This window comes from Notothenia coriiceps, unplaced genomic scaffold, assembly GCF_000735185.1.
Source record: "Notothenia coriiceps isolate Sejong01 unplaced genomic scaffold, NC01 NC01_scaffold00019353, whole genome shotgun sequence".
Classification (NCBI taxonomy): Eukaryota; Metazoa; Chordata; class Actinopteri; order Perciformes; family Nototheniidae; genus Notothenia; species Notothenia coriiceps.
Genome location: NW_011352054.1, coordinates 69,211 through 80,099, shown reverse-complemented (window position 1 = coordinate 80,099; position 10,889 = coordinate 69,211). Strand labels below are relative to the sequence as shown.

The window sequence follows — 10,889 nt, the reverse complement described above, 5'->3', positions numbered from 1 at the left end:
AAACCGCCTCGAATATGTTGTGTTAATGTTATGAAATGTTTTCTCATAAATTATGTGGTAAGCAGGACAGAATTACGTCTAAACTGACGCCGTGTTGCACTCATATAGGTTGTAGATACGAGCATGGTTTTATATACTATGTTTAATCATGTTTTATGCCGTTCGCCGCCTACTTGATAAGCCGGTCGTAAAACACAGGAGGTATGGAAACTAAGAGCACCATATGTGGTAAGTTGTACAGCTAATATAACACATTAGTTGTATTTCCTTTAACACAAACCGCCAAATACAAAAACATAATTCAGATCCAGCCGTCATGACTCCACTCCGGAGGGATCCCCCGATCATTTCTTACAGTTTCTCATCAAGGGGGTGTCTCCTGTCCCCGGTACAAACACACTGCCTGAGGAAGGTTAAGCTAGGGCTATGTGTATTTTTTTTGTCATTAACCTTTTTCGGACCACTTATTTATTTATTTTGGTGACGATCCGACCTCCATGCTGCTACTCTGGTTCAAACTGCATCCACCAAACAATATGGTTTATCTCGACCTCCCCAAAATAACCAAAATCTGACGCGGTGTGAGATGTCTTTTTTAGCTGTCTGTCGTCATTTCCTGCGATCTTCTCCATGCAGTCAGTCAAAATGAATGAATGAAAGGGCGTTTCTTTGACTATTTATAGGCAAACATGGGCGTTACGTGAAGCCCGCAAAAGCTGCACCGCATTTCGAGTCGGTTGTGATTTATAAAGGGAAACCGGCGTAGGAAGTGCCATACGCACTTTCCTCGCCGGTACGCAATGTTTGGTGAATCGGAAAGTGGCGGAAAATTTATGGACCTATTTTTCGGATTTCTACTACGTAAGTAACCTTCCCACGTCAATCCTACGCACGGCGTTATACATGAGGCCCCAAAAAACTTACTTTAGTGATGAAAGCGAACAGGAGGGTGTAGGAACTATCTTTAGACAGATACAACAATGAAACAGTAAACTCATGTGATACACCGTGGAAAATGTAGTACGTGTGTGAGAATGTGTTAAAAAAAACTGCTCATTTAGTAAATAGAAAAGTGACAGGATTTTGATTTGTTAAAAAGATCCATACTGGAAGACATGGTCGCTTGTCCTTATCATGGGTTTGGGGGTCATGAGGAGGCTGTGGAACCCATCCACCGTGGGGTTGTCCCAGAACTGCATCGACACAGATGCCTCATGCTGCAGCTGAAAACCAAATTATAAATAGTCAATAGAGTGCCGTTTAATCTTAACAGTGTAAAAATGATCTTCACACATTTGTTTTTACAGTATTTACCTGTTTGTAGGTACAAGCAGTCATGTCAGCACACATGTTGAGATGTCCTGAAGGGTCCACAAACACCACCTGGAAAACATTGTGGAACTCTTCCATAGATGGCTGTAGGAAAAAGAAGAATAGGAAAGAATATGATTAATTGAGGAGGTTAAGAAAAAGACTGGGTTAAACTACATGCACTGTTTTATACAACTCACAGCGGAAGAGTCAGGATCTTTGGCGAGGCTTATTCCATTCACTGTCAGGTCTGTAGATGCTGAGGGTTAGAATTAGGAGTTGGGTGAGTCGCAAGATATTCAAAACAGTAATACGAGCTAATTGCTGTAAGACCAACTACTGTATAACGTGTATCATGTTTAGTGGGTTTTAAAATGTCTTACCCAGGAAGTTCAAGCTGTTTCGAAGCAGCTGATAGGCTGTCATGGAGTTGCTGATTCTTCGACTGTTCAGCAAATAGGCCAACAACATTGAAGCCAGGAATCCATTGAAACAACCAGTGCCCTATAAGACATTAAGAGAGCAATACAAAGGTGAGGTCAGAGAATTGGTGTAAGAATACTAATTCATAATACCTGTAAAAAGTTCTCAACAAGTCAGAGAACCCTTTCAAGCCTCCCACCTGGTCGAGCTCTCTTTGTCGAAGCCAGACTTTGAGCAAAGTCACCCCATCTGCAAAAGCGAAGCACTGGGAGCCAACAGCAGAAAGAAACTGGAGGTGCGGCCTGGGCAGTAAATCCCCCAGAACAGAGCTATTGTAATGAGGGGTGGGAGGTTCGGTGCCCTCTGCAACAAAGGAAAAACAAATATTATGATATTTGTTTTGGATTGTTGCTGAAAATGCAATCATAAATAACGTATGACCATTGTCTGAGAAAGAGTGATTGCAGGGGAAAGGGAAATTGTGATGGCTGATTATATTTTGATGAACAATCTTACCAGACTGAGAGTTCTGCAATCCAGTGAACCACTCTGTCCGGATATTATTTTTCTGCGGGTGGAAACGGCTGGGCTTGAAAAATCCAGGAGGCGGACAGGCATGGACGTTAACAGAGAAGCTGGAGGAGTCTTTACCTGAAATATCAGACAACACATAACATATAGCAATCATAACTCAAACTTGTAAACACTGTGAGATTAAAGGGTTGTGTACATTAGGAAATCAGAAATTAAACTCATCCAGTAAATAAATAAATTATACGAAATCAAAAGTGAAATACCTGGAGGTGTCAGCAGCAAAACGGGTCGGAGTCGATTGCCATGGAGACAGGAATAACGCATGGTTCCAATTTCAGAGGAAGATGCGAGATACTGTGCCAGGCCGGCCAGGTAGAGTGCCCGTTTCCTCGGATACCTCTGGTTCACAACATCCTTTGGATGGAGGACATCCTAATAACAAATAGACGAGGCACCAGAAAAAATCAGTCTCTATTTTAATATTATAAACAGGGGTGCACATAACTGGTACGCAGGTAGCATGCGCGGCACAAATCTGAATTGCGTGACATCACTTGTGTCACTACGCGCCTTTGCGTACCTCAAAACATCCAAACAAAACATATATTTCGTCTACACGTGTTTCTTGTCAACACTCAATGGAGTAAACTACTAGACATGTAAAAGAAAACAAAGACATTAAGCAGCTACGTTGCCGTTTCGCTCCCTGCTAAAAATCTTCGGACTTTCTATGACTGATTGAACTGGAGCTGACCGAGCAGCGCAGGACATAACCGACGGACCTGTGAAGCTTTACAGGAGGCAGAAGCTTAGATCACTGGACGACAGAGTAGTTCACCGTGTGTACAGACAGGGTTAACGTTGGTATGAACAACAGAATTGTGCCAAAACTCCGCCAACTGGCTGCAGTGGGAGACTCCCCTGTGCACATTCTGTGCTCCGCGCAAACACTGGAGCAAAATCAGCTGCTCACAACGCTCACGCTCTGTGGTCAAGCTGCTGCAGTTTCGTTTACAACAATGTGGAGTAAAACACACAGTTGCAAACTTACTCAGGGTGTTAATTTAAGAGTTTGAAATCAGACAGAGGTGGAAGAAGTACTCAGATCTTGTGTAGGAATACTCTGTTACAGTAAAAGTCCTGCATTCAAAATGTTCCTCAAGTAAAAGTAGAAAAGTATTATCATCAAAATATAGTTAAAGTAGCGACAGTAAAAGTAGTCATTGTGTAGATTGTTCCATTTCAGAATAATATATATGGTATGTTTTATAATGATTGATCATTAAAGTGTTATCAAAGCTGGTAAAGGTGCAGCTAGTGTTAATGACTTTGTATACTGCAGGCAGGGGCGGACTGGGACTAAAAAACACCCCTGGAATCTCACCCAGACCAGCCCACACGAATTGTCAACGGTGGGGTTTAAAAACATTAAAAAGTAAGGCCGGTGTCGGTGCCGTCAGCGAATCGAGCCGGCCGTCACCGGCCCTTGACGACCGGGTAGACATGGTAGCTTGTGAATTTACTCAAGGTGGAACTAAAGTCGGATTTTAGACGTGAATATATTTCACATCATTAATCCAGATCTGTAAAGTAACTAAAGGTATTCAATGTAAGAAAACGTTTTTAGAGAGTACCTATCCATGGACAAGTGAGTTTGGCAATTTACTTAAATTTTTCAAATCAGCATCGTATTTTACATTTTCCCACGGTTTTTACGACACCGCTAACGTAAGTGAACGGTAAGATTTTACTGCATCACACATAGTGTTGGGTATCGTTTGGATTTTAACGATTCCGGTTATGCTTTTCGATTCCGTTTGTTTTCGGTTCTCGATTCTGGTTCTTTGGGAGGCTGAGACTGCCAAGGCACACNAGCTCTGCATGATCACATGCAGCGGTGAGCGGACAAAACACACACTTCAGGTTAGAATATCGCACGTAGCTATTTTAATCACCTCTCAAACTACCTAAACTAGTTATAGATATGTTTAGTTTTACTGTCGGGTCACTCATTACTGGATCCGCGAGCTGTATGATACTGGTATAATAGATTGCCCGATCGGGCAACCAGCAGGTGAGGCTTCATGGCCCGAGCTAAATACTAGATGGCCCCGGGCCATCGGGCAGCCCTTAATGTCGAGCCCTGGAAGTACAAAGTAGCATCAAAGTCAAGTAAAGTACAAATATCTCAACATTTTACTTAAGTACAGTACTTAATAGAGTAACTTCCCACATCTGAAATCAGATATGACTTCAAGTCATGTTATAATTTCTTAGTATTTGATCCTTCCACTTGGCCTCAGGAAAGGCAAGGACTTCACAGTTTTGGCAACAAGTTTTGGAGAAAGCAAATCGGAGGCTTAAACAGGGACAGGGAGGTATATCTTCATCGTCTTCATCATCTAGCATGCAAGAGGTGTAAATAGAGGACAGTGAAGGAGACACTGAGGAGGTCCTAGGACCATGCTTCGTGTGGGGTGAGTACCAAACGCTGTCTCCTGGTACTCATCTGAGTAACTCACTAAAAAAGTTATGTCCACCCCTGATTATAAATCAATTGTTATATTGCATTCAGTACTTGTTAATAGCACATTGCTTTCAAGGCTTGAGGTGATGTATTAAAATATAAAAGGGGGCAGGAGACTTACAGCTGGGATAGTGACAGCCAGGTCCACCCTGATGCGTGGTTTGGTGCAGGTGCCCAGGGGGTAGCTGCCGATCAGATCCACAGAAGCAGGAGGCACCATGTGGAACTTGCCCTTCGTTGCTTTGGGCACCAGGAGGAAAGGGACCTTCACTTCACTGGACAGCCATGACAGGTCACTTACCTGAACACATAGAGAGATTGAGAGATAAATAAGGTCACAGGTTAAAGTGTGGGAAGTTTTGCCTTTTCATTAAGCTTTTCTTAAAGTTGAAATACTACATACCTCAACCTCTGGCGATTCTGGTACAGTCTGGATCAGCTTGGTGACTGTCTGAATGAAAGAATTGATTTGCTGTTTCTTGCGCTCACTCAGGGCCACCTCTTTCAGCAACTCTTCCATCTGTTATTGGTGATAGATTACAGACATTTTACCACAAGCATGAGCAAGGTTGTGTGTTATTGTTTGACAGGCTTCCCTTAAGTCACAACTTCATTCTCTGTCTATGTCAGAGGTCTTACCTGCATCTTCAGCAGGCTGCAGTGAAACAGACTCTCTGCCTCTTTCAGCTGGTTCAGCTCCTCTGCTGAGGGGGGTTTGTACAGATCACTCCGGGACAGCTTCACCGGATGATACACACTCTCCTCCCCCCCAGCGTCTTCGGGTTTGCTCCTTTTAGCTTTAGACGGAGCCTCGTTCTCCTGCTCCTCATGACTCTCGGAGGGAATCATCTGTAAAACAAGAAAATGTAGTGGCATCAACAGCAGCTCGGTTTTATCCAACTTTGAATTGTATAACTAGTAAGGCATCATAATCAGGGTATACAATACAAACTGGGCCTGGAGCGTTTGTTCGAGTGTGTGTTACTTTACTGGAAAGCACTGCATTTCTATTATTAAAGAGTGCACATTAAATCTCAACAATGTAACGTAGTTGCCCATCTGTAGGCAAAGCATGCACGCAGCACACTTGTAGCCCTAGGTAAACTGCCTCGTTTGTTAACTAAGCGGTAGTTAGCCACCTAGCAGCTAAAATCATAATACATGTCAGCAGTCTTACCTCTGCTGCGTCGTCGGCAACAGTTTGCTTATTTTTCATGTCTGATCTGATTCCAATGTGAGGAAAAATCCGGTATTTTGACGTTTTGATCAACACTGCTTTCCCTTCATATCGCTCTCACATGTGCACAGGGTCAGTCATACATGCTACATAGCAAAATATTCTGCTGGTTGGTGGAAGAGTGGCCGGGGTGAAATGTGATTGGCTCACTGTACGTCGAGCGTGGTCGAGACTCGTTCCGGCTTCAGCAAGATAGGTTGCATGAACAGTCTTCTTGTGGCACTGATGTGTCATGGTCCAGGGATGCCTAAAGTTAAATAAAAATAAAACCTCGTGCGGTAAAACACTTATTTATTTATATTTACATATTAACTTAAGTTGTTATTTTCCGAATCCAATACCTACAGATCTGTGGCAGATGTTGACGGCAGCAGATGATTATGAGTGGTGTGCATGTAATAACGCTGGGGACTTGTCCCCACCACTTTATTAAATGGACTTAAGTGTTTGTTGGATCTGTTGATTAAAAAGTATGGTTTTGAGGATGCATTCGTTAATGCTGTTGAACTGTAGGTATTATACAAAGAAGTGTTTATCTTATTATCCTACCTTCAGTGATACAAATGTTATGAACCAAATAGTAGAAACTCCTGTAATATAGGGGTCATGAACAACAGATGTTTATGGCACAACACATTCATTCATTTTTAAACATGTACAACACATATTTAAATGTATCACTGTTTTGAGTTTTAGATAACAGTAAAAAAAAGTGGCTAAAACACAATCTGGTTCCACAGTAAGTGTTTATCTTTGCATATGACAAGATGGAAAAGAGTGAAAACAGAGAGCCTGCAGTCTTAATAACTCATGCTTAAATGTACTTGCATCACAGTGTTGTAGTTGTATATCTTCTTTGCATGCTGTGGGAGGCAATTATTGAACACAAAGCTTTCCTTTAATATACAAATATCATAGAAATGTCAATGGATATATTGTAAAAAGGGTATTTTGGTACTTCAAAAAGAACAATATAAATGAAATATAATATTATTATTATTATTAGGTACTGTTGTTTCCATGTGCACAGTGCATCTCACCACTGCATTGCAAATGAAGAATTGCTAACAAATACAGACGGATAAATAATAGAGTCAGAATCTTTCAAAAATGTAAAACATGTCCCACCTAAGCCTACAGCAGCAATAACATAGTTTTCTTGTAATACAGGCACTTTTTTTCACCATTTACATATGCTCTAAATACAACCACAAACATTTATCACTTAGTTTTTCTATTAGTTGTCAGGGTTCTTGGACTTGAGCAATGGGATAACCCGAGGTGGTTCCCCTGTGGTAAACTGATCAACTGAAAACATTGGCACAGCTGCAACACTCTGTATCGGCCTCAGCTTGGTAAGAGTTGGAGGGTTGCATCTGAGAGGGCTTATTTCAACGGCCTGGGGATCCACGAGAGAAACTCCCTTTGCCAAAACCATTGTGTCCAGCCTCAGAGGCCCAGAGGAGACCATCCTTTCCTTTCCTTGTGGAGGCAGTTTCTTCAGCCAGACGTCTGCCTCATTTCTCCCCTTTGCTGGCTGATCCTTGGAACGGTTTTGTTGCTCACTCTGCTGCTTGACATATCTTGGTTCATGTTTGGATAGCCCACTTGTTTTCTTGCTGTTTGGTTTTTTATGGTTGTCGTCAATAATCTCATACTGAGGAAAGATGCAATGTCGAGGCAAACTGGATGGATCAAGTTTTGTTGTTGGTTGCTTGTTATTATGCTGATATAATGATTCAGTCGAGTAGTTACAAACAGAATGTGTCCGGTCTTCACGCTCTTTGCCCACTTCTTTTTTCCCTGCAGAATAGGGCAGGGGTGGCAGTAACTTGCCCGCAACAGGCTTAGGAGTCAAATGAACCTGCTGCTTTTTCTTTAGATCAATTTTTGGTGGGGGGCGAGGACTAAGCACTTTGTTAATGACAGGTTTTCTGGGAGTTGTTTCTTTTTCAGATTGCTTTAGCGAGATGTTTGTTTTGGCCATAACATTACACACCTGGTTGACTTTTGGCTCTGTTTGTGCTGGAATCTGGTCAATGTCAGCCTCCTGTTAGAAACAAATAAAGAGATATAGATTTACAACATAATCTGTGGTGAGGCAGGGGGATGTTCGAGGGGTAGCACTTACGATTGGCACACATCCTTGAACCCAGGCATCTAGGGTTGCTGGCAAAGGCTCCGAGTCTTCTGTTCTCAATGATTCCTCTGGTTCTTCTCCACCATCTGGGCACATGATTTGCCTCTCCAGAATCTTGGTGAGGTAGCTCTTGGCCCAGGATGCAGTGAAAGGTACTAGCTTAAGGGCAAAATGCAACATCATCAATACTAAATGTATACGTGTGGATGAAATTGATGAAAACACAATCAATATTTTCATTGGTCTGTCCATTGGTTTAGCTCAGTAGGCAGACGTTCACATTTTTGGGTAATCAAAATACACATTTCACTTTTACCTGTCTTTCAATGTCCACATTCAAACAGCCTTCCATGACCTTGCTCATCAGCTCTTCCATGATTTTATCCACTGTCTCATCTGTGTGCTCCTTGCTCAACATGTCCATCAATTGGGACTGAGCTGGAGTTAGAGGTGGCAAACAGCCTTCCATGGCTTTGCTCTTCAGCTCTTCCATGCCTTCTGCCAATGTCTCATCTGCATCCTTTTTGCTCAATGTGTCCGTTAATTGGGACTGAGCTGGAGGTGGAGTTATTGGAGGTGTGTTCACTTGGATAGACTGCTTAGGCGTTCGCTTATCAGCGGACTTGGCTGCAGAGCGGGGCATTGTGGCTCAGACGCTGGTGTGACACATGAAACACAAATTATGGGGAAAAACAACTTTGAAGAGAAAATCAAAAACCCAATATCTTATAGTTTAGTATATATTTATTTGGGAAAAAATCAACAAATTAAGAACATCAGTTGGCATGTTGCAGTGAAATGTCAGATGGTAGGCATTAGCGCCATCTGGTGGTGTTAGTCAAACATGACAGGTTTCATTTCATCTTGGGAACTTTGATGTAAAATAAAATACCATCAATCATTACAGAACTGTATTTGCATAGCAATACAATGCTCCTGATTACAAATCAATAATTCCGTGCATTTTAAATCCCAAAACAAATGTGGACAACAATGTGTGAGAGCCACAATCTAAAGACATCTTCTAAGTAAATACTAGCTTGTGTAGTTAATATTTGTGAAATGTTTTACAGTCCTTCCCCGTTTATGTCAACAAAATCTTAATCGTCATGTCAAATATGTTAAACATTTCTTAATACTATTTATTTAATTATTTATCAAAAATAAGTCATACATAATCAAGCTAGCTAAAATTGTTGTCAGTTAGTTCAGTCAGAGCTGATAGTACTAGTGTGGGCTGTAAAGTGTTATTGTATTTAAGGTAAGCTATTTATAGCCACACGGTTAAAATGCATAATAATAGATTGCAATACAATATATTGCGAATAATAAACATTATAACGTTACGATGCGAGGTTTATTTAGTAACTTACCATACGCCCTTCTTTTTTGTACCCCTTTTGTGTGTAGTGTACGGTTGCTCGGCAACCGAGGACGCACTGATGACGTTTTACGTAGAGCTGGCGTTGTATCTATGGCTGCGGACGACGCGGAGGTAATCTGTTGCTATCAAGAAGAGGTAGAAAAGTGCTTCGTTTATGGCAACTTTATTTAATGGTGAATTACAACAGATCCATTGACTGCTGGATCAACTGTAACGTAATCTAAAAGGAAGGGTAAGTGCAGCACAGAAAGCAAACGGTGTCCTTCAACTGCGATGTTTTGTATCGCTTTTAGCTAACATAGATTAGCTTGCTGCTAATGATAAGTGCTTAGTGCTGCCAATTGCTACACACAACGCTGTGTTTTAACTGAAACTTCTTATCAAATTAAACCAGAATGTGATCCCCTTTTTTATTAATCTGTTAGATTTACACCGGATCGTCTCCTCATTTGTTTAAACTGAGCTGCTAAGAGAAGTAAGTGCGATGTATCACAAAGAGAAGAGCATCCAGATCAAAAACAGCGCCTCAGCGCTGTACAACAACCTCGGCGTGCTGCGCATCGCCCCGAGGAGCCTCACCTACTTCACGGTGGTCCATGCTAACGTGGTGAACATGGTCAGCGCGTCCTGGGACGGCCTCAACTATTCTCACCGTCAGCTGCAGTCCAAGGAGCCAAATGTCGCCACAAGCACATCGCTCATCATGCAGGTGAGGTCAGCAGCTCCCCATGCAACATCTGCAGCGAGAGATCATAACAAGGAATTGATACCCCATTTGTATAGTTCCTCAATTTACTGCGGTCAAGCCAGCCGTCTTTCACTTTTGCGTGGTCAAACCAGCCGCCCCTGTATTTCGAGTGCGCGATTAGTTACAGGTTTACGGTAATGCAATAAAACAACTCTGGGAAACTGGATTACAAAGTAAAGGATGGCATGTGGTTCATTTCTATTATTTGCGATTGAGGAACAGGGTAATTTATGAGAATAATTTTAGGACTTATTGCTTCATAAACTTGTTGCACAAATACTATGAACTACTTTTACTGTGTACTTTTTGAGAATGGCAAAATTCCCTCCAGAGAACAAGAAGGAGCATTTTTGTCTAACTTTGACGTGGGATAAAAAACATTTCTTCCATAAGTAGTTTATGAAACTGCTATGTTTGTACTTAATACTTCTAGGACTACTTGCAAACATAATATGAACTACTTTTACTGTGTACTTTTTCAGTAATTTGAGTTTCAAAGTCCTCTCCAGAGAACAAAAATGATTTTTGTCAACTTTAATGTGGTCATTCTTGTTGTCTGGAGGGGACTTTGAAACTCAAATTACT

General features: G+C 41.7%; 3 protein-coding genes across 3 annotated transcripts in view; 1 reads left to right on the top strand and 2 right to left on the bottom strand.

Annotated features, from left to right (window-relative positions):
• nol6 (nucleolar protein 6 (RNA-associated)) overlaps positions 1-6,108 on the bottom strand; it is a 31,764-nt gene extending 25,656 nt beyond the window's left edge. Inside the window, exons 1-11 of the mRNA XM_010778661.1 lie at positions 5,973-6,108; positions 5,435-5,644; positions 5,199-5,315; positions 4,917-5,096; positions 2,532-2,700; positions 2,251-2,385; positions 1,934-2,097; positions 1,695-1,815; positions 1,512-1,570; positions 1,315-1,416; positions 1,108-1,223 (exon numbers count right to left, since the gene is read on the bottom strand). Coding sequence (XP_010776963.1) covers positions 1,108-1,223; positions 1,315-1,416; positions 1,512-1,570; positions 1,695-1,815; positions 1,934-2,097; positions 2,251-2,385; positions 2,532-2,700; positions 4,917-5,096; positions 5,199-5,315; positions 5,435-5,644; positions 5,973-6,011 — 1,412 coding nt within the window. The 5' untranslated portion in view covers positions 6,012-6,108. The remainder of the gene's footprint in view (positions 1-1,107; positions 1,224-1,314; positions 1,417-1,511; positions 1,571-1,694; positions 1,816-1,933; positions 2,098-2,250; positions 2,386-2,531; positions 2,701-4,916; positions 5,097-5,198; positions 5,316-5,434; positions 5,645-5,972) is intronic.
• Positions 6,109-6,719: 611 nt separating this feature from the next.
• c20h2orf81 (chromosome 20 C2orf81 homolog) lies at positions 6,720-9,619 on the bottom strand. Its single transcript, XM_010778656.1, has 4 exons — positions 9,546-9,619; positions 8,489-8,828; positions 8,164-8,331; positions 6,720-8,082 (listed from the first exon to the last, which is right to left on the bottom strand). The coding sequence occupies exons 2-4, from the start codon at positions 8,813-8,815 to the stop codon at positions 7,270-7,272; spliced, it is 1,308 nt and encodes a 435-aa protein (XP_010776958.1). The 5' UTR covers positions 8,816-8,828; positions 9,546-9,619; the 3' UTR covers positions 6,720-7,269.
• A 37-nt stretch (positions 9,620-9,656) lies between these two features.
• wdr54 (WD repeat domain 54) overlaps positions 9,657-10,889 on the top strand; it is a 5,465-nt gene continuing 4,232 nt past the window's right edge. The window contains exons 1-2 of the mRNA XM_010778655.1: positions 9,657-9,788; positions 9,982-10,265. Of these exons, the coding sequence (XP_010776957.1) occupies positions 10,041-10,265 (225 nt within the window). The 5' untranslated portion in view covers positions 9,657-9,788; positions 9,982-10,040. The remainder of the gene's footprint in view (positions 9,789-9,981; positions 10,266-10,889) is intronic.